At 41.6% G+C, this 26370-nt stretch overlaps 2 protein-coding genes across 10 annotated transcripts in view; both read right to left on the bottom strand.

Annotated features, from left to right (window-relative positions):
• Positions 1-23204, bottom strand: part of LOC106577864 (H(+)/Cl(-) exchange transporter 3) — a 53395-nt gene extending 30191 nt beyond the window's left edge. For 3 of the 9 annotated variants that reach the window (XM_014156274.2, XM_014156271.2, XM_045701434.1), the window contains exons 1-2: positions 22933-23204; positions 16390-16582 (exon numbers count right to left, since the gene is read on the bottom strand). In XM_014156274.2, coding sequence (XP_014011749.1) covers positions 16390-16555 — 166 coding nt within the window. In that variant the 5' untranslated portion in view covers positions 16556-16582; positions 22933-23204. Of the gene's footprint in view, positions 1-3676; positions 3974-7084; positions 7437-10532; positions 10802-16389; positions 16872-22932 lie in introns of those variants that run through there. The other 6 variants (XM_014156276.2, XM_045701432.1, XM_014156277.2 and 3 more) reach the window with 6 other exon arrangements.
• Positions 23205-23323: 119 nt separating this feature from the next.
• nit1 (nitrilase 1) lies at positions 23324-26363 on the bottom strand. Its single transcript, XM_014156279.2, has 6 exons — positions 26076-26363; positions 25372-25608; positions 25115-25218; positions 24890-25026; positions 24643-24768; positions 23324-24326 (listed from the first exon to the last, which is right to left on the bottom strand). The coding sequence occupies exons 1-6, from the start codon at positions 26171-26173 to the stop codon at positions 24057-24059; spliced, it is 972 nt and encodes a 323-aa protein (XP_014011754.1). The 5' UTR covers positions 26174-26363; the 3' UTR covers positions 23324-24056.
• Between the last annotated feature and the right edge of the window lie 7 nt (positions 26364-26370).

Consider the following 26370-nt stretch of genomic DNA (forward strand, 5'->3'; position numbering starts at 1 on the left):
TTTGATTTTGAGGAAAGTAGGCCCATGGCGAGGATGAGAAAATAAAGAAGTAAACTAATCTATTAACACTAATAAACAGAGACGCTATAAATGTGTGCTTTCACTACACTACTTGCTACCACTAGGAGTAGAGAAATGAATAAAGGATTTCTCAGACCTCTAACCTGATTTTAGAAGGCCAAGCCATTCCAATTACAGTATTAGGTCTATATGAAGCCCTTTGATGTAGAAATAGAAGTGTAAGAGAGAAATAGGCATTTTCCAGAGAGCAGCAGGAACTAGGTGTGTGTGTGTGTGTGTGTGTGTGTGTGTGTGTGTGTGTGTGTGTGCGCACTAGTTTAATAGCTTTCATCTGGTGCTTCCCTTCCTGAGGAAGACCAATGTGAAATGGCTTGTTCTTGTGGAGTCAGCTGAGACAGTCTCAGCCTGGCAACCAGAGCAGGCAGTCAAGTCAATCATTGAGATGGATATTATCGCCTTCTAACCAACCTGATTTGTGAGTGAAATCCACGGGGGGGAGATAAATAATGTCTTCATAATGAGGTTGAGTGGATGTTCTAATCTAGACTCTAGAACAGGGGTAGGCAACCCTGGTCCTGCAGTGCAGCAGGGACTTCATGTTTTTGATTTAACCGACCTGTGTAAGCTAACACACAGCATCCAGCTGAATGATAACGCTATGGAAACAGAATCCTACAAGGGACTGATATCAACCACAACAGCAACACTGATCAATGAGTTCACAACACACACACACACACACACACACGTGCACTTTGTGTGTTCAGTTACATGCCTAAATTGAGACCATTCAGTGTCAGGGTTTAGTGCACATAGGCACTACTCCAGTTTCAGACTACTCCAGTATCAGAATACTCCACCATTACTCCAGCATCAGGATACTCCACCACTACTCCAGTATCAGACTTCTCCAGCAATACCCCAGTATCAGTCTACTTCCGCATCAGGCTAATCCAGCACTACTCCAGGATCAGACTACTCCAGTATCAGACTACTCCAGTATCACATTACTCCAGCACTACTCCAATATCAGACTACTTCAGCATCAAGCTAATCCAGCACTACTCCAGTATCAGACTAATCCAGTATCAGACTACCCCAACATTACTCCATTATCAGGCTACTGCAGCATCAGGCTACTGCAGCATTACTCCAGTATCAGGCTACTCCAACACTATTCCAGTCCTGCAAAGCAGGTCAAGGAGGCTCAGCTCAGCAGCTGGACTGACTGGGGCTGGAGAACAGCAGGCTGCAACTAACCCTGGCCTGCACGAGGCTAGTAAGGAAACGTGACCGAAATAACTACCTCATAACAGACTAGAGAGAATAATTTTTGGGGAGGGAACGAGAGAGGGGGAATGAACGAGAGAGAATCCTTTGCCAGTGTATTTTATTCAGCAAGGGAAAGTAATGAACAAGGACTACACCAACACAAACCATTATCTCGGACACACAGATAGGGTTCGTCCCTAAGGGGCTCAACCGTAAACTGAAAGTGGATGGAATAGGACTGATGTTAAGTCGTTTCTCTCTTTTGAGATAATCAGTGACGTGGTAGGTTAAGTTTAAGTTGAGCGATTCACCAAAATGTAAGTTATTTTTCGTTTTGTAAACAACTAATTGACCAACTTTGGGTAAAGTATTTGAATTCCATTTCGTTCCGTTTTTTTTGCTGTGAGCTCAATGCACAGTTTCTGTAGAGATAAATCTGATCAAGCCTGAACTGTGCGATGTAGCAGAGAGTTGTAGTTGCCAACAGGCCAATATTCTAAATAGTTTAGCGCAGAAAACGTGGCAATTAACTACAATTACCATAACCCATTGTGCGCCGCATACTTGTCCTGTCTGTGTGGAGCACGGAGCTATAATAAGAATGGTGTGGAGCAGACAAAGAGACTGTTTTTTCTTCTCTCAACCTAGAGGGATAGAAAGCAGCTGCTTCGAGAGGTATTTTCATCTGAGAATACATGATCGAAGAGATTGATAGTTGGTATTCAGCAGTCATAAAAGTGTGCCTTATTTACTTTGAAGAACTACTAAAATAGCGATTTTGTCAGACAGCATAGGCAGCAGCTCTATAGAGATGAGATGATGACATGGAATTAAATAAAGTCATCAAATTAAACAAATATTGTATTAAAGTAATGTGAATAAATTATGTTAAAGCAGTAATGGGCAGCCACTACAATTTTTTAAAACTTTTATTGATTGTTTTATTCTGCGCTTATTCAGCATTCAACCCACATAATGCACAGTTGATTAAAAACATTAAAACATTTTTAAAAAAACGAAACAACCTGGAAATCACTAATTGCTCAGCACTATATTGAAGGCAAGGATATTATTAAGCGGAGGGCCATGAACGGCTAAGGCCTTAGGGAAGATGGCACAACGGATTAGTTAACTGTGAAAAAAAAGGATATATACACACACAACATTGAATCATGTTGAGAATGTAAATGTTTTGTACAGGTAATAAGGAGGATAGCAGATGCTTTATAGATGTTAGTGTGAGTTAGTGTTTTGTTCTCCAACTTTTTGGGGTCCGGAACCCCTTTTTTAATACTAAATATAAAAATCAGGGACTCCCTCATAATTAGAACACAACTCAAGTGAGATCAAAATAGCATGCACAGAGTTTTACTAGGTCTTGTGCAGCGCATGGCTGGACGAACCAAGTCTCGGGCCCTGGGAAGGAACATTTTGGCATCGTAGAGAATCTTTCATTTTTCAAGCTAATTATCCTGACAATTTTCAGAGAAAACTTTGCAGTTTAATAACAATAAAATGGGATTACAAGAAGTATTCCGATGAAAAATGTGTAATTGGTGGAGTAAGCCTACTGTGGATACCTATATCCCTGTGAGCCTCCCAGGCCCATAATGCCCTGGGTTAAGAACAACTGTAGATCAACAATTTTACAATACATTGTATTGTATTAAACACTCAAAAAGTTTTCCACTGCTCCCTTGACAAAATGTGTTTAAAATCGGGTGCTGTTAGTAATATTCATAAAATAAAAAATAAAAATGTAAAGTTATTTTTTTCTTCAAACACGGTTTCATGTTAAATGGATCAGCACCACACTGAGACCAACATCTGGAAGCTGTTATAGAGGTGTTCTCCCACACACACACACACACACACCAGAAACACGTGTCTCTCTCTTGAACACACACAAACATTTAATGGCTTATTCTAAGTCAAGAGACTAAAAGGTGGAGGTGGAGGCAGTGGCACACGGTGCTGCTCTTCGGCCACTGCTTCATCCAGCTCAGCTAAGCCTTCCTGTGAGAAAAACACACCCAGCTAATTCACCACGCAGATAACACACACACACACACACACAGCCCAGATATTGGGTCAGAAACTGCCAAGGTTAATCATCAACGAGCAGGGGAATGGTTGAAGAATGGCAGCCAGCTAACGTTAGTTAGATAATATTGTCGCACACACACACACACACACATTACAGCCCTCCTATCTGTCCTAAATCATAAGCGCCACACCATTTTAGTCTTTATAACAACAGCTGGGAGCTTGAGCATTAGATTATCCAGCTCCATGACTAACTGTAGCCAGATGGACAGACAGACAGAAACGAACCTCCCACCTCCATTCAGAAGGAAGGAAAGGTGCGGGGATCGTGGCATACCTCTTTTAGGCAGCTCCTGCAGGGGAATGGTATCCCCTCCCCCGTCGTAAGGGAGATAGGGGTCGGTCTCGGCTGAGATATCCTCCATGGTTGACTGACAGCTGGTCGCTAAGCTTACGTTAGCGCTCTCACTGCGCGTTAGCTACTCGTCTCTAGGCGAACTGTTTATCATGGAGGCAGCCTCCATGATTTACAGCAGCCACGAATAGCGTAGCGGGCTGGTGCGTAGGCTTATTTGTGACCGTGTGTGTGCGTGCGTGACGATGTCTGTGCGCGTGAGTTACGATGTGTGTGTGTGTGTGTGTGTGTGTGTGTGTGTGTGTGTGTGCGTGTGCGTGTGTGTGAGCCGAGCTCTCAGCAGTTGACTTCTAAGGGGCCGGTGATGTGGTCACAGGAAAGACGATCGGTTCGCACTGGTTGGTTGCTAGGGTAGACAACTGGCTGAGCCAGTACTGCTGGCATCATATTGATCTGTATTGAACACAGCGCTATACAGTACATTAAAGTTTTAATTTGCTACTTACCAAGGAATTAACAAATGAATATATTCATGTTAGAAAACCTTTTTCTGCACAATCAATAGGCCTAATTGACTTGAATGAAGCAATTTCTCAGAGGCAGAACAGCGTGTGTGTACACACACACACACACACACACACACACTAAAATCAAAATGTCATTAGAGCAAAAGCCACAGCAGGGGAGAGCAAGAGAAATAGCCAGAAGACGAAAACTACCATAAACAAATGAGTGAAACCAGTAGTACGAGACAGACACTCTCCTCTACCTTCTCTTTCCCTTTTCCACAAACACATGAACTTTCCCTCTCAAACACATATGCACAAAGAGGATATGCAGCCATGTGTGAGATTTCATCTGAAAGGTTCATAGCTACCAACAGTGCCTTCAGAAAGTATATCCCTTGACTTAGTCCACATTTATTGTGTTACAGCGCAAATTCAAAATGGATTAAATACATATGTTTCCCCCAACCCATCTACACACAATACCGCATAATGACAAAGTGAAAACATGTTTTTAGAAATGTTTGTAAATTTATTGAAAATGAAATACAAAAATGTAATTTACATAAGTATTCACACCCCTGAGTCAATACATTTTAGAATCACCTTTGGTAGTGATTACAGCTGTGAGTCTTCCTGGGTAAATCTCTAAGAGCTTTGCACACCTGGAATGTACAATATTTGCACATTATTCTTTTAAAAATTCTCTGTCAAGTTGGTTGTTGATCATTACTAGAAAGCCATTTTGTAACTAGGCCACTAATTCAATGTCATCTTGGTAAGTGTACACTCTGCCTTTTGTTTTAGGTTATTGTCCTGCTGAAAGGTAAATTCATATCCCAGTGTCTTGTGAAAAGCAGACTGAACTAAGTTTCCTCTAGGATTTTGCCTGTGCTTAGCTCTATTACATTTATTTTTACCCCCCCCCCCCAAAAAAAAATACTCCCTAGTCCTTACCAATGACAAGTATACCCATAACGTGATGCAGCCACCGCCATGTTTGAAAATACAAAGAGTGGTGCTCAGTGATGTTTTGTGTTGGATTTGCCCCAAACATAAACTTTGTCCTGAAAACAAAGCGTTATTTGCAGTTTTATTCAGGGGTTGGAACCGGTTCAGGGAACAGAACTGAAAAATAACTAAATTTTTCAAGGAACAGAACCAGACCGAGAACAAAAGTGATCTATACTGTTCTGGAACAGAACCGTTATTTTAAAAGTATGGGAACCAGTTAATGTTATATTACGTTCCAAGCATATTTTTCAGTCCCACAAAAAAAAACGCAACAAAGCGCCTATGGAAAGCCCTCACTGTCACTCAGAAGTGCATTCCAGTGCCTGCCAGCTGAAAATCTTTGCCAGTGTTAGTGTGTAGACTATATGCCCCTCCCACACACTACAAAGCATGCATAGTCTACTGTAGCTACTGACATTACAGGCGTGATTCAGAAATTAAGGGGAGATATTTTTTTATTAGAGAACAATTGATTAACTTTTTCAATGCTAGTTAAGGATACCATAGTTACGGCGTTTCACAGTAGATGTATTAACTACAAAAAGGTAAGACGTGTTTTTATTTTAATTCTGGTGCCGCTCTGAACACAGTAGTTTGTTAGCTAGCTAGCTTGTTAGCTAGCTCTGGTCTCTCATGTGCTTTGTATTTATTTTATTTAACTAGGAAAGCCATTAGTCTAGTGTAGTGACTGGGTGTATTGATACACCTAAAACACTTCAGGGAGCAGGCCTTTCTAATCGACCTGGCCCGGGCATCCTGGAAGGATATTGACCTCATTCCGTCAATAGAAGATGCCTGGTTATTCTTTAAAAAGTGCTTTCCTCACAATCTTAAATAAGCATGCCCCATTCAAAAAATTTAGAACCAGGAACAGATATAGCCCGTGGTTCACTCCAGACCTGACTGCCCTTGACCAGCACAAAAACATAGCAGCACCCACCCATAGCATAAGCCGGTATATTTCACTTGTCACCCCCAAAGCCAATTGCTTCTTTGGCCGCCTTTCCTTCCAGTTCTCTGCTACCAATGACTGGAACAAATTGCAAAAAAATAAAAAAATGTAAATCACTGAAGCTGTCAGACCCATATCTCCCTTACTAACTTTAAGCACCAGCTGTCAGAGCAGCTTGCACCTGTACATAGCCCATCTGTAAATAGCCTATCCAACTACCTCATCCACATACTGTTTATTTTTTATCCTTTGCACCCCGGTATATCTCTACTTGCACATTCATCTTCTGCACATCTATCACTCCAGTGTTTAATTGCTAAATTGTAATTATTTCACCACTATGGCCTATTTATTGCCTTACCTCCCTCATCTTACCTCATTTGTACTTACTGTATATAGACTTTGTTTCTATTGTGTTTGTTTATTCCATGTGCAACTCTTGCTTTAATCTTGGCCAGGTCGCAGTTGTAAATGAGAACTTGTTCAGAACTAGCCTACCTGGTTAAATAAAAGGTGAAATAATATAAATAAATAAATGTAAAAAGTGTAATTATTAACCTCATCATGCTCAAAAATTCAAAAAACAATTCCACTTTGACATTATGGGGTATTGTGTGAATGACAGTGACACAACATCTACATTTAAATCATTTTAAGGCTGTAGCACAACAAAATGTGAAAAAAGTCAAGGGGTGTGAATACTTTGAAGGCAGAGCAATGCCACATTTGGCAATGAGTGTGCGTATGAGTGAAACTGTCACAATGCAGAACTGAAGCAGCTCTATCAAAATCAATCACTAGAAAGCACTGCACCTGAAATGTATATTCACACTATGACTTGTTATTATTAAGAAAGATTACATTTTGACTGCTGTGCTGGCACCATCAAACCAAACAAACAACCAACGAAGCCCCTACCTTTTAGCACTGCTCCTGTTGCTAGGCGATGGCACAGGCGATATCAACCCTCTGGAGTTTGGAAGTAAATCCCAACAGAGAGTACAAAGTTAACGTGGCACCAGGGTTCTAGAAATCAGATGAACCAGCACTCTAAAAACCAAATATGTTCTATCTCCACAGTTCCAATATGTAATTCCTCTGTTCTAAGCCTGGGTCAAGTAGTTCCATTCTGTTCCACTAAAGAACATTCCCACATCTGCCTGACACAGCACACCAGGTGGGCCAGACAAGGGTCCACTTCCACCCACAACACACAGTGCATATAAATAGCACGAGACACACAGAAAGGCAGCTTAACCTACAGGCACAATCCTGACAGATACCGGCATTTACACTTCATGGATTGCCATTAGGCACGTGCTGATTGGACGGCAAGCTGCCAAACTGGTTCATGAGAATTTCTTTTTCACTCCCCTAGTCACTTCATCCAGTTCCTACACTATATATATATATACACACACACACACACACACACAAAAGTATGTGGCACCCCTTCAAATTAGTGGATTCGGCTATTTCAGCCACAACCACACAAAATCGAGCACACAGCCATGCAATCACCTGTGATGGAAATGTTATACTCATGTGCTTCTCTTAGGACTAATTTCTGTCTTCTATTCGTGTGCTGTTCTAATGACCAATTTCTGTGTTCATGCAAGTGGCTGACTGAACGAATCCTCACCATCAGTAGCTGCAATTTGGCAGTACGCCCAGACCTTGTTTTGAGAACGAAAGATTTCTCAGTTTCAGCATCTCAGCTTAGAGAGAAGAAGCCTTGTGAGGTATTGGTCTGTTACATGTTATGAACCAGTATTGGACGGTCACATGAATGAAACAAACCGGTAATGATTAATTAACTATGCTAAATCATGCAAATATAACTTGTCTGTGTATAGCCGTATATAAGAGAACTGATGGGACTACCCAAGCAGAGCTCCTGATTAACATGTGTACTAAAGTGCATTGAGTTGGTTGGAACCTCTCCAGCGCGCTGACAATAAACAATGATTCATTTAAGATTGTCTATGGAGTGTTGTGAAAATCCTTACACAGGGACACTGAAAGGCAAACATTGGCAGTAGAATGGCCCATACTGAAGTTCTCAGTGACTTTCAACGTAACACTGTTATAGGATGCCACCTTTCCAACAAAGCAGCTCTTCAAATTTCTGCCCTGCTAGAGCTGCCCTGGTCAACTGTAAGTGCTGTTACTGTGTAGTGGAAACGTCTAGGAGCAACAACGGCTCAGCCACGAAGTGGTAGGCCACACAAGCTCACAGAATGGGACCGCCGAGTGCTGGAGAGCATTAAAATCGTCTGTCCTCGTTTGCAACACTCACTACAGAGTTTCAAACTGCCCATGGGAGCAACGTCAGCACAAGCACTGTTCGTCGGGAGCTTCATGAAATGGGTTTCCATGGCCGAGCAGCCGCACACAAGCCTAAGATCACCATGCGCAATGCCAAGTGTTGGCTGGAGTGGTGTAAAGCTCGCCACCATTGGACTCTGGAGCAGTAGAAGCGCGTTCTCTGGAGTCTGACGGATGAATCTGGGTTTGGCGGATGCCAGGAGAATGCTACCTGCCCAAATGCATAGTGCCAACTGTCAAGTTTGGTGGAAGACGAATAATGGTCTGGGGCTGTTTTTCATGGTTCGGGCTAGGCCCCTTAGTTCTAGTAAAAGGAAAATCTTAATGCTACAGCATACAATGACATTCTAGACTACTCTGTGCTTCCAACTTTGTGGCAACAGTTTGGGGAAGTCCCTTTCCTGTTTCAGCCTATGGTTTGTCGAGATCGGTGTCGAAGCCAACTGACATTTACTCCTGAGGTGCTGACCTGTTGCACCCTCTACAATCACTGTGATTATTATTATTTGACCCTGCTGGTCATCTATGAACATTTGAACATCTTGGCCATGTTCTGTTATAATCTCCACCCGGCACCGGCACAGCCAGAAGAGGACTGGCCACCCCTCATAGCCTGGTTCCTCTCTAGGTTTCTTCCTAGGTTCTGGCCTTTCTAGGGAGTTTTTCCTAGCCACCGTGCTTCTACACCTGCATTGCTTGCTGTTTGGGGTTTTAGGCTGGGTTTCTGTACAGCACTTTGTGACATCAGCTGATGTAAGAAGGGCTTTATAAGTGAATTTGATTGATTGATTGATTGATTGAAGAACTTGACTGGTCTGAACAGATGCCTGACCTCAACCCCATCAAACACCTTTGGGATGAATTGGAACGCCGACTGCGAGCCAGGCCTAATCGCCCAACATCAGTGCCCAACCTAACTAGTGCCTGTGGCTGAATGGAAGCAACTTCCCGCAACAATGTTCTAGTGGAAATCTTTCCCAGAAGAGAGGAGGCTGTTATAGCAGCAAAGGGGGGGGACCAACTCCATATTAAAGCCCATTATTTTGGAATGAGATGACGAGCAGGTGTCCACATACTTTTGTATATAACATGTGGGCATGTGTATGAACACTGACTTGAGTAGCCTGTTACTTAGTAACACGTGGATACACCTACAGGCAGTAGCTTACACCTAGGTTCACTGAGAAAGTTTGCAGAGTTGGAGAATGGAGACCCCTGATTGGGCAGAGATTACTGAGAGTGACCTTGTAACCCAACTCACACTCATTCCCTAGGGGGAAGGGAAACAGGACTTTATTAAATATGGTACTTAAAACATACAAGATAATTATAGAAAACGACTTAACCATGTAACAAAGTACTGATGTTCTACCTTTGACCTGTGTAACTGCCCGTATCAAATGTCTGCCAGTGTTGAATGTTATGGCTAAAGTTAGACTCCAGACTGAGTCAAGGGATCACTGATAATGTATCTGTGACACTATGTGATTCTGTAGCAGCTGATGTTGTGACATCCTACAAGCCTCTCGGCTGGTGTTTACAGAACATTAGGTGCTGTGTGATTAATAAGAAGGGTATTCTCAGAGAAGGCCCGTTAGAATTTGCTTCTGCTTCTGCTCTGGGAGGGGTCTCCCTGTTGCAACTGTTAAATAAACAAGATTGGATTCTGACTGATGTTATCAACAACTGCTCTCCTTTCGGGTCACCGGAAAATTCCCTTTACACACAGTGGCCCGCCTTGGCATGCTTTCTCTGTGTCCTACTAAACGAAACCTTGTCACCCTCACTGGAGCAGTACTACTATATAGCCAGTCTCCACTGGGTCATTAATTATCAATGGTCTCTGGTCTCCAGTAACACTAAAGAAAAACATATCCACATGGCCTAACCAAGTTATGGTAGGTTACAGCAGAGTGTATTAGTTTGACATAACATTTCCTAGTTCGCTGGCTGTGAGGACTCTCAGAAAAAAGCAATGTAGCCTTAACATGCCCTGAGGCTCCAGCAATGTTGCATTAAAGCATTCAGACTCACTGACCTGGTTTCCCAAGCGTTTCAACATCCAACTGCTACATCCGTTCACTGACATGCTTGGAAATATGACAAGAAGTCAGCTAAAAAGAAGTAGAAACAGACTGGCGCTCAGGCAGGCGTTAGGCTACATCTTGGTATTCACACATTGTGCAGTATTGGCAGTAGCGTTAGTGCCTGTCCATTCTCTGGTTACACATCTTCATTCACTTCTGGACTCTGTGGGGGAGCTTAATATGAGAAAAACTAGCCCTGTACTCAGCAATTCATAACTGCTTTCAGAGGCGCACGCCCACAAACATGTAAACACAGGAGGAACTCTGCGCTTGTACACACTGGTGAGAGACAGTGGATAAGGAGTATTGTGCAGCAGAGTAAAAACGTCAAGCACTGTGTGCCCCTAAGCACAACTTCAATTAGATTATTGAAAAAATAACTTGTTTCGACTAGTATTACATCCAATCAGACTCAATCAACATAAACAAAAGACAAAAGGCTGTCCTTATTTTGGCTTTCCTTGGCCTCTCCGTACATCCATGGTTTGATAAATGTACTTTAAAGCCTCACTGGATCAGTGTCCCGAAATTGGGACAGTAGTGGCTCAATATACCATATGTGACTAGAATGCCGTTGTAAACAACAGCCAACTTTCCAGGACATAGACATGTCTTATATCGTCAGAAAGCTTAAGTGATTGTTACTCTAACTGCTGTGTCCAATTTACAGTAGCTATTACAGTGAGATAAAAAAAACATGCTATTGTTTAAGGATAGTGCACAACAACAAAAAACTTTTATCAAGGCAACTGGTTTGATACATTCACCTCTGACGGTATATAATGTACTTACATTAAGTAATCTTCCACTGATTTGTCATCCTGAGGGTCCCAGAGATAAAATGTAGCATAATTTTGTTTGACAAAATTAATTTTGATATCCTAACACACAAAACGTTGCTTAACCCGGTCAAGTTCGGTTTCTTTGCAATCCTCAGACACTCTAGAAGGCAACCAAACTTGTTTCAACATTCTACATTACGTATTGGCTACACAACATGTCAATTAGCCCATGAAGGTAAGCCATCATTATGCACCAATGAGACGAGCGTGTTCACTTGATTGTGTGTGTCATGGTCCAATGACCACCTATCGTTTTGAAACATAGCTAACTAGATAGCCAATGAGCTGGACTTTACAGGTGTATGTGAACGCCCTTTGTACAACAAACAACCATCATGCTAGAGCTGTGGGCAACAGTGTTCATTCTCAAGGGGAAAGCAAACAGGACGCACAGTAGTTTACATTATACAGCGGTTCGTTATCTTCTACAAACTTTTCTCAAAACTGAAAAAGTAAAAAACAGATGATCTCCACATGTGTATTTCCCGCCATAAATCATGGAGTAGGAGGTGTTATGGTGTGCTTTGCTGGTGACACTGTCTGTGATTTATTTAGAATTCAAGGCACACTTAACCAGCATGGCTACCACAGCATTCTGCAGCGATACGCAATCCCATCTGGTTTGGGCTTAGTGGGACTGTCATTTGTTTTTCAACAGGACAATGACCCAACACACCTCCAGGCTGTGTAAGGGCTATTTTACCAAGGAGAATGATGGAGTGCTGCATCAGACGAGCTGGCCTTCACAATCCCCAAACTTCAACCAAATTGAGATGGTTTGGGATGAGTTGGACCGCAGAGTGAAGGAAAAGCAGCCAACAAGTGCTCAGCATATGTGGGAACTCCTTCAAGACTGTTGGAAAAGCATTTCAGGTGAAGCTGGTTGAGAGAATGCCAAGTGTGCAAAGCTGTCATCAAGGCAAAGGGTGGCTATTTGAAGAACATCAAATAAACAAATCTAAATATATTTTAACACTTTTCTGGTTACTACATGATTCCATGTGTTATTTCATAGTTGTGATGTCTTCACTATTATTCTACAATGTAGAAAATAGTAAAAATAAAGAAAAGCCCTTAGGTGTTCTAAAACTTTTGACCGGTAGAGTGTATGTATGTATGTATGTGTGTATGTATGTATAGCAACTACAGATTGCCCCTTTAAGTCTATCAAAAGTGTGCAAGTTTGAGCATGTGTCCATTAGGCCTATGGATTTTTTTTATCAGCATGAATTAGATTTAGCAATAAAAGCCCAACTTTTATTCCATAGGCTTGGATCCGCATTATGCGGCTGTAGCAAGTACGCATGTTCACTGGCTGTCCAGTGGTTTCAAAAACAATGATTGATAGGCAGCTTAAACTTTTTGAATTCAACCATTGTTTAGGTTCAAATACACATTTAGATTTGTGAACAGCCATCCACAACAACCACAATCCGTAAGGCGCAAATAGCTAAATGAGAGAGCAGCAGTGTGATTCACATCATGCGCTATGTAGATATCAATAATAAGTGATATCCGTATTGCCGTAGACTACACCACTACTGTCATCCTTACCTACAAGCGTTTATTCAAGTTGGATAATCTTTTTGATGCCGACAAAAGTCGCACCATTGGAAGACATAGCTTGGACTGTAGCCTACAAAAGCCTATTACAGCGATCCAGCAAACATATTTGGTGTGTCATCATAGTGGTCTCTGACCTGTGGTCAGACTTGCTCAGGTGGAACAAACTTACTTTAAACTTTATTTTTAAAAATTCACAAACATCATTTCTGATTTTAAAAAGTAATCCTTGAAGTAATCATCTAGTTTTTTTAAAGGGGGATACCTAGTAGAGGTCGACCGATTAAAAATCGGCATGGCCGATTAATTAGGGCTGATTTCAAGTTTTCATAACAAAAATCGGTAATCGCCCGATTACATTGCAATCCACGAGGAGACTGCGTGGCAGGCTGACCACCTGTTATGTGAGTGCAGCATCAAAAGGACCTTGTGGCTGCAAGGAGCCAAAGTAAGTGCTAGCTAGCATTACATTTATCTTATAAAAAAACAATCAATCAATCTTAACATAATCACTAGTTAACTACACATTGTTGATGATATTACTAGGTTAACTAGCTTGTCCTGCGTTCCATATAATCAATGCGATGCCTGTTAATTTATCATCGAATCACAGCCTACTTCAACTTCACCAAACGGGTGAGGACTTAACAAAAGCGCATTCGCGAAGAAAAGCACAATCGTTGCACAAATGTACCTAACCATAAACATCAATGCCTTTCTTAAAATCAATACACAAGTATATTTTTTTTAAACCTGCATATTCAGTTAAGAAATTCATGTTAGCAGGCAATATTAACTAGGGAAATTGTGTCACTTCTCCTGCGTTCTGTGCAAGCAGTCAGGCTATATGCAGCAGTTTGGGCCGCCTGGCTCGTTGCGAACTGTGTGAAGACCATTTCTTCCTAACAAAGACCGTAATTCATTTGCCAGAATTGTACATAATTATGACATAACATTGAAGGTTGTGCAATGTAACAGCAATATTTAGACTTAGGGTTGCCACCCATTCTATAAAATACAGAACGGTTCCGTATTTCACTGAAAGAATAAACATTTTGTTTTCAAAATGCTCATTTCTGGATTTGACCATATTAATGACCTAAGGCTCGTATTTCTGTGTGCTTATTATAATTAAGTCTATGATTTGATAGGGCATTCTGACTGAGCGGTGGTAGGCAGCAGCAGGCTCGTAAGCATTCATTCAAACAGCACTTTACTGCGTTTGCCAGCAGCTCTTAGCAATGCTTGAGGCACAGCGCTGTTTATGACTTCAAGCCTATCAACTCCCGAGATTAGGCTGGCAATACTATAGTGCCTATAAGAACATCCAATAGTCAAAGGTATATGAAATACAAATGGTACAGAGAGAAATAGTCGCCGCATCATAATACCTATAATAACTACAACCTAAAACTTCTTAACTGGGAATATTGAAGACTCATGTTAAAAGGAATCACCAGCTTTCATATGTTCTCATGTTCTGAGCAAGGAACTTAAACGTTAGTTTTTTTTACATGGCACATATTGCATATTACTTTCTTCTCCAACACTGTGTTTTTGCATTATTTAAACCAAATTGAACATGTTTCATTATTTATTTATTTGAGACTAAATTGATTTTAGTTACGTATTATATTCGGATAAAGTAAGTGTTCATTCAGTATTGTTGTAATGGTCATTATTACAAATATATGTAAAATAATAATAAATTGGCCGATTGAATTGGTATTGGCTTTTTTTGGTCCTCCAATAAAATCGGTATCGGCGTTGAAAAAAATCATAATCGGTCGACCTCTAATACCTCGTCAGTTGTACAACTGAATGCCTTCAACTGAAATGTGTCTTCCACATTTAACCACGCTGTAATCTGATTACAACATTTTTGCTGGTAACGTTTTCTAATCGATTACTCCCTAACCTTGACAGCTTCCTATTTCAATGTATGGCCTTTCTTTTGCTTTTCAAAGATGATGCAACAAAAATCTAAATAGAAAACATTTTTGTTTGTTTAATCTATTGTGTTATATTCGCCTACATTAATTTCACATGTCCTCAAACTTCAAAGTGTTTCCTTTCAAATGGTATCAAGAATATGCATATCCTTGCTTCAGGTCCTGAGCTACAGGCAGTTAGATTTGGGTATGTCATTTTAGGCAGAAATTGAGATGAAGGGTCCTACCCAGAAGAGGCTTAATACCGGCAATCCATTTATAATCCTTCTTTCAGACTCACATATTCAGTTCAGACGCACTTAAAATTGTCACACAAAAACCCTGAAATAAGTTCATGAGGTAGCTTAGCTTTCTATTCAATTTCATTTAAAAAGACCTTCAGATTGTGAATAGTAATTAGGGAAGCTTGCGCTGTCACTGCAGCCAACTGTGACTTGTCATATTAAGGGAGTTGAGGGAGTCGCTTCTCTGATTTGTCATATTGAACATATCAGATAGGAGGGAGTTGTTTCTCTGGGACTTGTCATATTAAAACATCATATCAGATATGAGGGAGTTGTTTCTCTTTTGATCAGCTACTAGAACCCAAACCTAGAGCAGTAGCAGGAAGCCAGTGTAACTACGGTAACAAGACATGACTCAGCAAATCAAGCATCAGGCCAGCAGGCAGCTACAGGAAACAAGCAGGAAAACCTATAAAAGCAGCACAACCATAAACACTGCAAAATGTAACGCCACAAGTCACGACCAAAGTAAACAGGAAGTGAAGCACAATGAAGAGAGTAGTTAATGAGGTACCGCATGGATGGCGATAGCTGGGAAAGTATCAAAATAAAACAGGATCACAGGAATGGACAGTCTGGTTCCAGATCTGTTTCTTTGTACTATATTAGCCCAGTCCTATGGCCGTTGTCATGCAAAAACACGTTTGTTGATCTGGGACCAGGCTAATATGGGCTAGGCTGTAAGCATAAAACAAAAACAAGATGGCGGGTAAGTTTGCAACCACTAATCGCTGGTATGGAGATGAGACAGCAGGCAGGAGACATCTGATGGAGGATGGTTTGGGATCGGGTGGCATGGATGGATGGAGATGGTTGTATGTTGGGAACTGAAACAAGGGGGGGGGTAAATCAATGGCACAGCAGCAAGCAGGGGCAGGGCAATATGTCACATCACAGCCAGGGTAGTGAGCGACCCAACGAGCAAGGCAGCATTGAGTGGGATCATCAGTGCAGATTTGGCAAGCCGCCAGTATACGAAGTACAGTCACAACAACACAGCTGACAACATCCATCCATGGATGGACCCACAGCTTCCGGCCTGGAACAGACCCTCTTTATCTGAACAAATCAGCCCAGCCAGACCATCTCTCCGTTGGGAACAGCAACCCAGCGCCATGGGCGGTTATGGGGGTCTGATGGCGTAGCAGCGATTAGCATTGGGCCTACCTGGTGAGGTGGTGTCTCCATCCAGAAGGTTGTCATCCTCGGAGGTGTGGAAGTCCATGACAACCCCTGTGCCATCCAGCAGCTCCTCGTCGCTGCTGGCGCTGGTGATACTGTTGTAGCCGTTCCTGTAGTAGCCGTTCCTGTTGAAGAGCTGCTCCGACTCCATTTAGCTACGCGCTACACACGCAGTGCCCTGGGTGGAGGGAACACACACAAACTCATATCACAGGGTAGGGCACTGTGGCAATGCCATTGTAGCTGTTCCTGTGTAGTGGCTCCTGTAGTAACACACACACACACACACGGAAGTCCACGGGCTGGCTGATTAGGAAGTTGGAACCAGAGGGCCGAGTCTGGTAAAGGTTTCTGTTTCAGATTAGGTCTGACTTGGAACCTGGTACCAACCTCAGTGCAGGGTTGTTTCTAGTTGGTGACGGAAGGAGGAAGGGGCGGAGGTCTTTAGGAGACATGAGTGTGAACCGTCAGACCCAGACACTTCACTAAAGAGGAAGATGGATGAGGAAGAACAGCAGTAGCAGTAAACCCATCTGCTGTCTCTCTCTACTGTCAGTATGGAGGACTGATGATGGAGGGCCCTGGTGGTGAACATCCTCAAGCCCATGCATCTCGTTACCTCCATCCGTCTGTTTGTCGGAGAGTGTGCTAGATAGGAGTGATGAGTCTGTATGCCCTGCACGTTGTACACGACACCTCTCTGTCTGAATCTGAAATTGAACTCCGTCGTTTTGTGTTTGTTCATATGGTGCACACGCAGATATCGATTCCTATTTGAAATATTTATACCTCTCCAGTCCATCAGTTATGTGGGGCATTTTTGCTGCATCCGTTTTGAGGAAACGCATTAACGCGAACAAACCATTTCTGTGTGGGAAGAACCAGCCAGGAGTGTGTAGTCCTATTTTTAGATTGGGGATTATGAACAGGAGTGGATACATCCTGTCCACTGTACAGTTATGTGAAGCTGGCTTAGAACAACCATCCTAGAGCACAGTAACTTCACTATTGTGCCCCCTAGTGTTGGCAGGGGAAAACAACACCTTCCAGATCAGAAATAAAATCAAAATGTATTCGTCACATGCTTCGTAAACAACAGGTGTAGACTAACAGTGAAATGCTTACTTACGGGCCCTTCCCAACAATGCAGAGAAATAATAGAAAAGTAAAACATAAGTAATAATAAGTACACAATGAGTAACGATAACTTGCCTATATACACGTGGAACCAGTACAGAGTCGAGGTGCAGGGGTACTAGGTAAATATGTACATATAACTAGGAATAAAGTGACAGTTAATAAACAGTAGCAACAGCGTATGTGATGAGTTAGTAGAGAACCAGAGAGGAAGGGGTAATACACCAACATCTGAGCTAGATCATCAAAGATAGTAGCTATCCTATCTGACTGAATAAGTCGATTCTTCTAAAGAATGGTTTCTGGTCTAATGCAGCAAGATGTGACCTTTTTCCACTAGCTAGCCTATTTGACTGTGAATACGCAGGTTAATGATTCTTCTAACAATGGTTTCTGGTCTTATCTAGCAAGACATGATCTTTTTCCATGTGGTAAAACACGCTAGGCCTATGAGTTGAAATGGAAGCAGGTTGAGCTAACGATATGTTTAAATTTAATAGAACTATGTAGTGTATCATCATCCCAACCAGACCCAGTGCAATGAACTAAATGAATCCAAAAGTGAACCATATGAAATCAAAAGGCAGGCAACAATTGATTTCATCTGTAGACGAGTCACCAAGTAACAGCCAGAGAACCTGAGGGATAAAGTCTGGGTAGAGTAACTGACTATAGGCCTAATCCTCTACTAAATTCATTGTTCTAATAACTTATTTTAGGCTGGCAGTGATATCACTGACTCTTCTTTGGAGATTTATATATATATATAGTATCCTCTCTCTTTAAACCGAAATTAAAATCTAATCCAATTTTATGTCACATGCTTTGTAAACACCATGTGTAGACTAACAGTGAAATGCTTAATTACAGGCCCTTCCCAACAATGCAGAGAGAAAGAAAATAGAGCAATATTAGAAACGTTTTTTTTAAAGTAATAAATACACAATGAGTAATAATAACTTGAACATATACGGATGCAAGTCACAAGCTCATTATGACAGGAAGAAAGAGTCAGAAATCCTCCTAGGCCTAATCCAGATCATTTGCACTCATCAACATTCAACAATGAAAGCAAAATGAAATGATACTTTAACTGATGTCACTAGAGCTTATGTTTCATTCAAGTAGAATCATTGCAGACATGGCTCTGTGAACACCACGTTGTGAGACAGACAACATCTTGTCACATCAACATTTTCTCATAGGTGTCTATGGAGGAAGAAACACACCAGAGAGCCTACATTTCACTAGCCTGGTCCCAAAACTTTATATACAGTAACCTACTATTTTATTTTGTTGTCATGCCAATACACCAACAGTCTGGACCACTAGGCTAACAACTCCCTCTCACCTTGAATGAAGAAATCAATTTGAGCTGTATCAAATCAAAGCATGAAATTAAATTATGTTTGTTTTTAGAAGCTGGTTGAGAGAATGTCAAGAGTGTGCAAAGCTGTCATCAAGGCAAAGGGTTGCTACTTTGAAGAACCTAAAATATATTTTGATTTGTTTAACACATTTTTTGGTTACTACAAGATTCCATATGTTATTTCATAGTTTTGATGTCTATTCTACAATGTAGAAAATTGTAAAAACAAAGAAAACCCCCAGAATTTTGACTGTTACCGTATGACATATGTTAGTAATTTAAATCTTGTTCCATTTTCACATGGAACTGTCTGTTCCTACCCAGTCTGGAGAGGCGCATGTTTGTTCCTCTCTACCTTTTCACAAGGTTAAGGTAAAGTCGTGAACATTTTTGGTAAATTAAACAACCTTCAGGCTTCATTATCAACAGAGGGAAAGTTTTTAGTTTACAACAGCCCAATAGTGAAATTAACACTCCCAGGGGAGTCTCAGAACCAGCCTGACATGACAAACCAAACGGGTATGAATTGATCAATCATAAATTGGCTAAGTATCTTTATAGACTTCAATCCATCAGATGTCAGGTCCATGAAGTTGCTTACTGCACACTAAGGCTAAGCTTTTGATCTCGTATCAGAACAAATACAGCATTAGGTTAAAGTTGACAGGATGATGACTTTATAAAACAGCTACTAAAATGCAGTGATGGGGTCAATTCCATTTTAATTCCAGTAAATTCAGAAAGTAAACCAAATTCCAATAAAAAAATATTTATTGAAAAGCTTTGAAGATAATTGGAATTCCAGTGTTCTTCCTGAATTGACTGGAATCTAAAACGGAATTGCCCCCAACCCTGCTACAATGGATGCTTGTTCCTTATCAATTTTCACTCTGACATTTTAGAATGTGTGAGAGGAGTGAGGTGTGTAGAACATATGTGTTTGAATGGCAACAGCATTATTGTCATCTCCTAAAACTTATAGAGTAGGAGAGAAAGCGGTCCTCTTCTGTCAGTAGTCAAGGAGCTAAGTGTTGCCAGGGGAGACTGTTGCTGGGATATGACTCAGCATTTTGCCTGTCCCTCGGTGATATGATCACATCTCCTGTAAGGCATAGTCCCCACTGCCAACACTACAGGTTGATTTGACGCACCTCCAAACAAAATAAAAGCAATAACTTCTCTTTTTTTTTACTACTATACCTCCCCTACTAATAGCACCTCTACCAACTGTAATAATCAAGGTTATAGCCTTATAATGCAAAACTGTTCAATTGCAAGTTGTGAGAAACCTTAAATAAAAGTCAAGCGCTATAAGCTTGCATTATGCTGCATATTCTAGGAATCAGACCATAATGGTGTAGCACCCTCAGACAGCGCCACCTATCCCCAATCCCCAAGCAGAAAGTTTCAAAGGAAGACCTGGTACATCTCAAGAAAAATAGGAAGTGCTTACTTCGAGAGCTGATTCAACAAAAAAAAAAAAGAGGTAGGCTAGGCCTTCAGAAATATGCCACACCATCTATAAGCAACAGGGCAGGAACTTGTGTTGTGACATTGTAGAAGTGAGAGCAAAAAATTGATGATTCTTCTATATGTCAGCACTGTCATAGATGGAACACCAAATTTGGACATAAATATTGTCTCTTAAATACTATGAATGCCACCCTGCACTTAAATAATATAAAGAGTACCAGCAGGCACCTATTTCAGTCCACTTCAAGCACAATGGACTCCAACCGATGCTCTGGTCAAGAGCTCCAATAGGCTACCTTAATCATGCAGCACTGAAATGACAAGTGTGGTTCCTGAGCTTATTAAGCAATTACATCCCATCATGCTAAGGGTCATGTATAAAAATTATGAGCAGGCCATTATTTTGCCTACAATGGCTATGCCCCCATAGGATGACAATCCCCTCATCCACAGGGCACGAGTGGTCACGGAATGGTTTGTTGAGCATGAAAACGATGTAAGCCATATGCCATGGCCGTCTCAGTCACCAACTGAACACTTACGGGAGATTCTGAAGCATGGCCTCAGACAGCGTTTTCCACCCCCAATAAAACACCAAACGATGGAATTTCTTGTGGGAGAATATTGGAGGGATGCGACACCAGAGTTCCAGACACTTGTCGAATCTATGCCAAGGTGCATTGAATCTGTTCTGGCTCGTGGTGGACAATTCCCCATTAGGACACTTTATGTTGGTGTTTCCTTTGTTTTGGCAGTTACCTGTAGCTGCATGGGGCAATCAATATCAGCATAAACTAGAAAAAGACATCGACTTACCCTAAAAAAGAAAATGTTCACCCAAAGAAATTGTGGGTGAAGCCTGAGGTTCTTTCCTGTTGCTCACATGCAGAGGCCAATCTATGCCCCATACTCACCCTAGCATCATATTTTGCAGTATGTTTTTTATTTTATTTTTATTTAACCAGGTAGGCAAGTTGAGAACAAATTCTCATTTACAATTGCGACCTGGCCAAGATAAAGCAAAGCAGTTCGACAACATACAAAAACACAGAGTTACACATGGAGTAAAACAACATACAATCAATGATACAGTAGACAAAAATAAGACTATATACAATGTGAGCAAATGATGTGAGATAAGGGAGGTAAAGGCAAAAAAAGGCCATGGTGGCAAAGTAAATAAATTATAGCAAGTAAAACACTGGAATGGTAGAATTATAATTTGAAGAAAGTTCAAAGTTAAAATATAAATAATATGGTGCAAAGGAGCAAAATAAATAAAATAAATAAATACAGTAGGGAAGAGGTAGTAGTTTGGGCTAAATTATAGATGGGCTATGTACAGGTGCAGTGATCTTGGAGCTGCTCTGATAGCTGGTGCTTAAAGCTAGTGAGGGAGATAAGTGTTTCCAGTTTCAGAGATTTTTGTAGTTCGTTCCAGTCATTGGCAGCAGAGAACTGGAAGGAGAGACGACCAAAGGAGGAGTTGGCTTTAGGGGTGACCAGAGAGATATACCTGCTGGAGCGCGTGCTACAGGTGGGTGCTGCTATGGTGACCAGTGAGCGGAGATAAGGGGGGACTTTACCTAGCAGGGTCTTGTAGATGACCTGGAGCCAATGTGTTTGGCGACGCTTATGAAGCGAAGGCCAGCCAACGAGAGCGTACAGGTCGCAGTGGTGGGTAGTATATGGGGCTTTGGTGACAAAACAGATGGCACTGTGATAGACTGCATCCAGCTTGTGTAAAACACAGGTGACACATTCCATTCATATAGTCATGGTTTGGTAATAATCACGTGATACATAGGACAATGCATGGGTGAAAAGTAAGGAAGGAAAAATGTATATCACTATGCAATACCTCCATATAGATTTATGCCATAACATCTGCATGCAATACAAACTATATGTATCTCTGTTTTACTGTGTAAGCTACCATGCCGCTAAATAAGCATGAAAATACCAAGTTCAACTGCAACTACAGTATCCGTCATCACGCGCTTTTCTGGTGTATCATGCCATGGGGGTGCTATGACGTTTTTTAAAGCTAGGTCAGCAGTGTTTCTGAATGATACAACAAATGTTTTAACTTACAATGACATCATCCTAAATGTCACATGAAAGATGCAGCCAGCTAGTTAGAACCACAAATAAGTACGATTTATCTGCGAATAACTGTCTCGTAGCATGATATAAAAGCCAACTAGAATTTTGCTAACAAACAAGCTACGACTGGCAGGGTCTCGAGCGCTCCTTCATAACATCAGTTGGTTAAGGGGGGGCCTGATCGATTTTGATGCAACTCCACCATTTGGCATGGTGAATTTCACAAAGCGATTTCTTATTATATGCATAACGGACCTGTCAAACTTGTCTATAAATGCATCATATGCTGAATATGTGCAACATCATTATGGTGAAAATTATTTAAAGCATAATGCATGGAGAGATGAGCAACCTGTATTCAGTTAACATTCCCAACGGTAGTTACGATAGTGTGTAAAATATAACCTCGTCACACCGCGGCGTGCACCAGCGACATACTTTACCTTTGCAATCCCTATTCCACCCCGGTCATACCGAATCATCCTTTTCTTGAGTAGAAACGGAGAGTTTTTACTAAAATATATTTGACATTCTCCCCATGTTTTTTTGTCCCGTTCCTGTGGGTCGTCATTAGTTAACACATGCATAAAGTAATAAACCCCGCCTATTTCTACAATTTCGATTAGATTTTTTTAAAACCTACCCGTAACCACACTGCTAACCTTATGACTAACCCTAACGTTAAATTAAGACCAACAGTTATTTTTTGTTTTCATGATATTAACGACTTTGTGGCTGTTTTGTCTAGTGGGGGGAAAATCCTGTACCAGTGACGTTAACATCCGGTTTCTTGATCGCCCGCCGTCGTAAGGAGCGAGAGAAGAAGCAAAGAGGCTGGATTTGACATTATTATTAAAATGTTTCATCAAGTACAATAAAACAATATACATTAAAAGCCAAAACTATGACATTGGATTGGGAATAGTCAGAGTGCAATGTTTTAGATTTGAAGTCAAACAAGATCATATGACATATTTCTTGCAACAAAGGATTTTTGACCTATATAATAAATGTATTATTAAACAGATTCTTTCATCCGTGTCCTCATTTAATCCATCATAACACACACACATACAGTGCTTCATTGAAAACCCCCATGCATTTGGTAAGAGAGAAATATCTTCTGGTCATGGCTAACATTGGATTGTGGCTAGAAAATCTAGTTTATTTTATTTGAAAGGTCAAAAAGCCAGAAAGTCGATCACATCTTTAAAAGATTGGGAACTTCTTGATTACAGCATCGATAATAAATTTGTGGTAAAAAAAAAGTGTAAAAGCCTCATACCAATATCACCATCTACTGGTTGTATACAGCATGCCAACGTTGACATCATTAACATGGTAAATCTGCTCTTCCAGTGTTTTTTTTCTGATAGGAACATGCTTATGTCTCAATTCTCCACCCTTTTCCCTGAAATTTGCTTGTACCCACATGGATTAAAAATGATAGGATTGGTGTAATAGCCACATGCTTACGCCAATCCTATGCTGTTAAATCTATGTGGGGGAGAGGACAAGTGCACACTTCAAGAAAAAGTGTGGAGAATTAGGACACACACTTTGATTGTCAGTCCTTTCCACCCAAACTGTAGTAGAAGCTAGTGTCTCTGCGATGTTGCTGCACAGGCATGTTTCTCTGTGTGTCCCTGAGCTTCTCCAAGTCAATCTCCAGCAGAGCCATGCCTGTGTTCTCTCCTCCACAGTCCCCCATCACCACCCCCCAGGGGTCCACAGCCAGGGCGTGGCCGTACGACGAACGCTTCTCATGGTGACTGCCCACTTGGGCTGCGGCAAGGACAAAGCACTGGGTCTCAATGGCCCTGGCGCGAAGCAACACCTGCGGTTAGAAGAGCAGCGTGTTTTATATTGGTCCACATTCTTCAATACTGGTCCTGAAGAGTAGGATCCACAGGGGTTCTAGCCCAGTACTAAGGCACCTGAATCAACTAATGAAGTTTATGATTTGAATCAGCTGTGTAAGTATTGGACTGGAACAAAAGCCTGCATACCCTGTGGGTCCCCAGGACCATGTTCGAACAACACTGTTATAACTTGTATTAAAACATAGAAATAGCAGTGCTAGAAATAGTAGCTAGTAGAAATTATAGTACAAGACAGAGGAAGATGTGTGTTTCTGCAAAAATCTATCCCACCTCCCAATGGGCAGCTCCTGTGGCCACAGTGAACGCTGACGGGTAGGTCAGAATCTCCGCCCCCTGTCGCATCAAAGCCAAAGACAGCTCAGGGAACCTCAGGTCATAACAGATACCCAGTCCCACCTGGAACACAATACAGTGACAGAATACTGGGGTGGTAGATCTAAGAATCTGGTGTACAAAGATGGAGATCAGTTGCAATAACAATTCAATGAGAGCAGGGTTGGTGGAATCATAGAATGACCTTGCCAATGGGAGTTTGGACTGGAGGAATGAGGCTGGATCCAGGTATGGTGAAGGCACTCTCTTTTAAGGACACACCTCTTCCTGGCAGCTCCACATCAAACAAATGGGACTTCCTGTATACGGACACTATATCACCTGTAGGGTTAAGTGAAAGTGTCAGCACTTCAGAGTGTGTGTGTGTGTGTGTGTGTGTGTGTGTGTGTGTGTGTGTGTGTGTTCATACCCTTTTCATTTATGATGATGTGACTGTTGTAGATTCGCCTGTCCGTCTCCCAGTCATGCCCTCTCTCATGAAACCCTCCAAGAGAGAGCCACACGCTCAGCTTCCTAAGAAAGGACAGACGTGGATTAACTGCAAAAACACTAATCAATAACAGAACAAGATGAGATGAAGTCCCCCATTCAAGAATTATTATTAGACTAGGATGTAATAGAAATGAATAGAATAGACAACCACACTCAGTAGCTAGTAGTACTCACTTGGCGAGCAGTGTGTAGCGTGAGATAATGTCTCCTGTTAGCCTCTCAGACAGATTCAGGGTCTCCTCTCGACTAGAGCCGATGTAGTCAAACCCCTCAGGTAGGAAAACCATGCTGGCTCCACCCTCTTTTGCCGCCTGCACCAATCGCTTGCAGGCAGTGAAGTTGGCCTCCTTGTCAGGGGTTGCGGTCACCTGGCACACCGCTGCCACTGGATGAGGCGATGATGATGACATCCTGGAAAGAAAGACACTTGAGTTTAGATTAAGTTGGGGCGGCAGGTAGCCTAGTGGTTAGAGCATTGGGCCAGTAACCGAAAGGTTATTAGATCAAATCCCAGAGCTGACAAGGTAAAAATCTGTCATTCTGCCCCGGAACAAGGTAGTTAACCCACTGTTCCTAGGCCAACATTGTAAATAAGAGTTTGTTCTTAACTGACTTTCCTAGTTTAAAAAAAGTCAAGCATCTAAAGGGTTAGTGTAAGAGGTCAAAAATATGTGGCTAGTTATAATAGCTGAACATTACTAATTGACCAAGTCAGTGACACTAGTAGACCTTGACAGAAAAATAATTAAAGGCATTAAGTTTTCATTTTAGAATAACCAATTCACCCCTATTCCCCCCAAAAAACGGGCTATGGTAACAGACGCATGCATTGTAAACAACTTTCAGCTGTCAGTTAAAGGGTTGACTGGTGTCGTTACCTTTGATGCACCCCAATGCAGCTCGAGCCCCAAGACGAATCACAGTCCAGTAAATGTTTGACCTGAGTTCTTCTTAAACTGCACCTGAGCACGAACATTGGCTTGACGCAAGTGTCAAAACATATCCGACTGAGCAACACCAGATAAGCCTCTTCTTTGCTCGTGCTGTACTTTGGACTCTATTTTAATTTCAAGTTAATGCAAAATCCAGTCAGTAAAGTATCAAAACATCAACAATGTAACTACCTACTGCATGCGTTGTGTTTGCGGCGCCAAATTGCATGACAACGTGACA

The sequence above is a fragment of the Salmo salar genome, chromosome ssa18, assembly GCF_905237065.1.
Source record: "Salmo salar chromosome ssa18, Ssal_v3.1, whole genome shotgun sequence".
Taxonomy (NCBI): domain Eukaryota; kingdom Metazoa; phylum Chordata; class Actinopteri; order Salmoniformes; family Salmonidae; genus Salmo; species Salmo salar.

What these genes read in the sequence shown, in the direction of transcription:
- nit1 (XM_014156279.2), bottom strand. Translation starts at nt 26,173, where the DNA reads ATGTTCGTGCTCAGGTGCAGTTTAAGAAGAACTCAGGTCAAACATTTA. An exon ending in CGCTACACACTGCTCGCCAA is followed by an intron (nt 25,219 to 25,371) that starts GTGAGTACTACT and finishes GTCCTTTCTTAG; the next exon opens with GAAGCTGAGCGTGTGGCTCT. An exon ending in CATCATCATAAATGAAAAGG is followed by an intron (nt 25,027 to 25,114) that starts GTATGAACACAC and finishes TTAACCCTACAG; the next exon opens with GTGATATAGTGTCCGTATAC.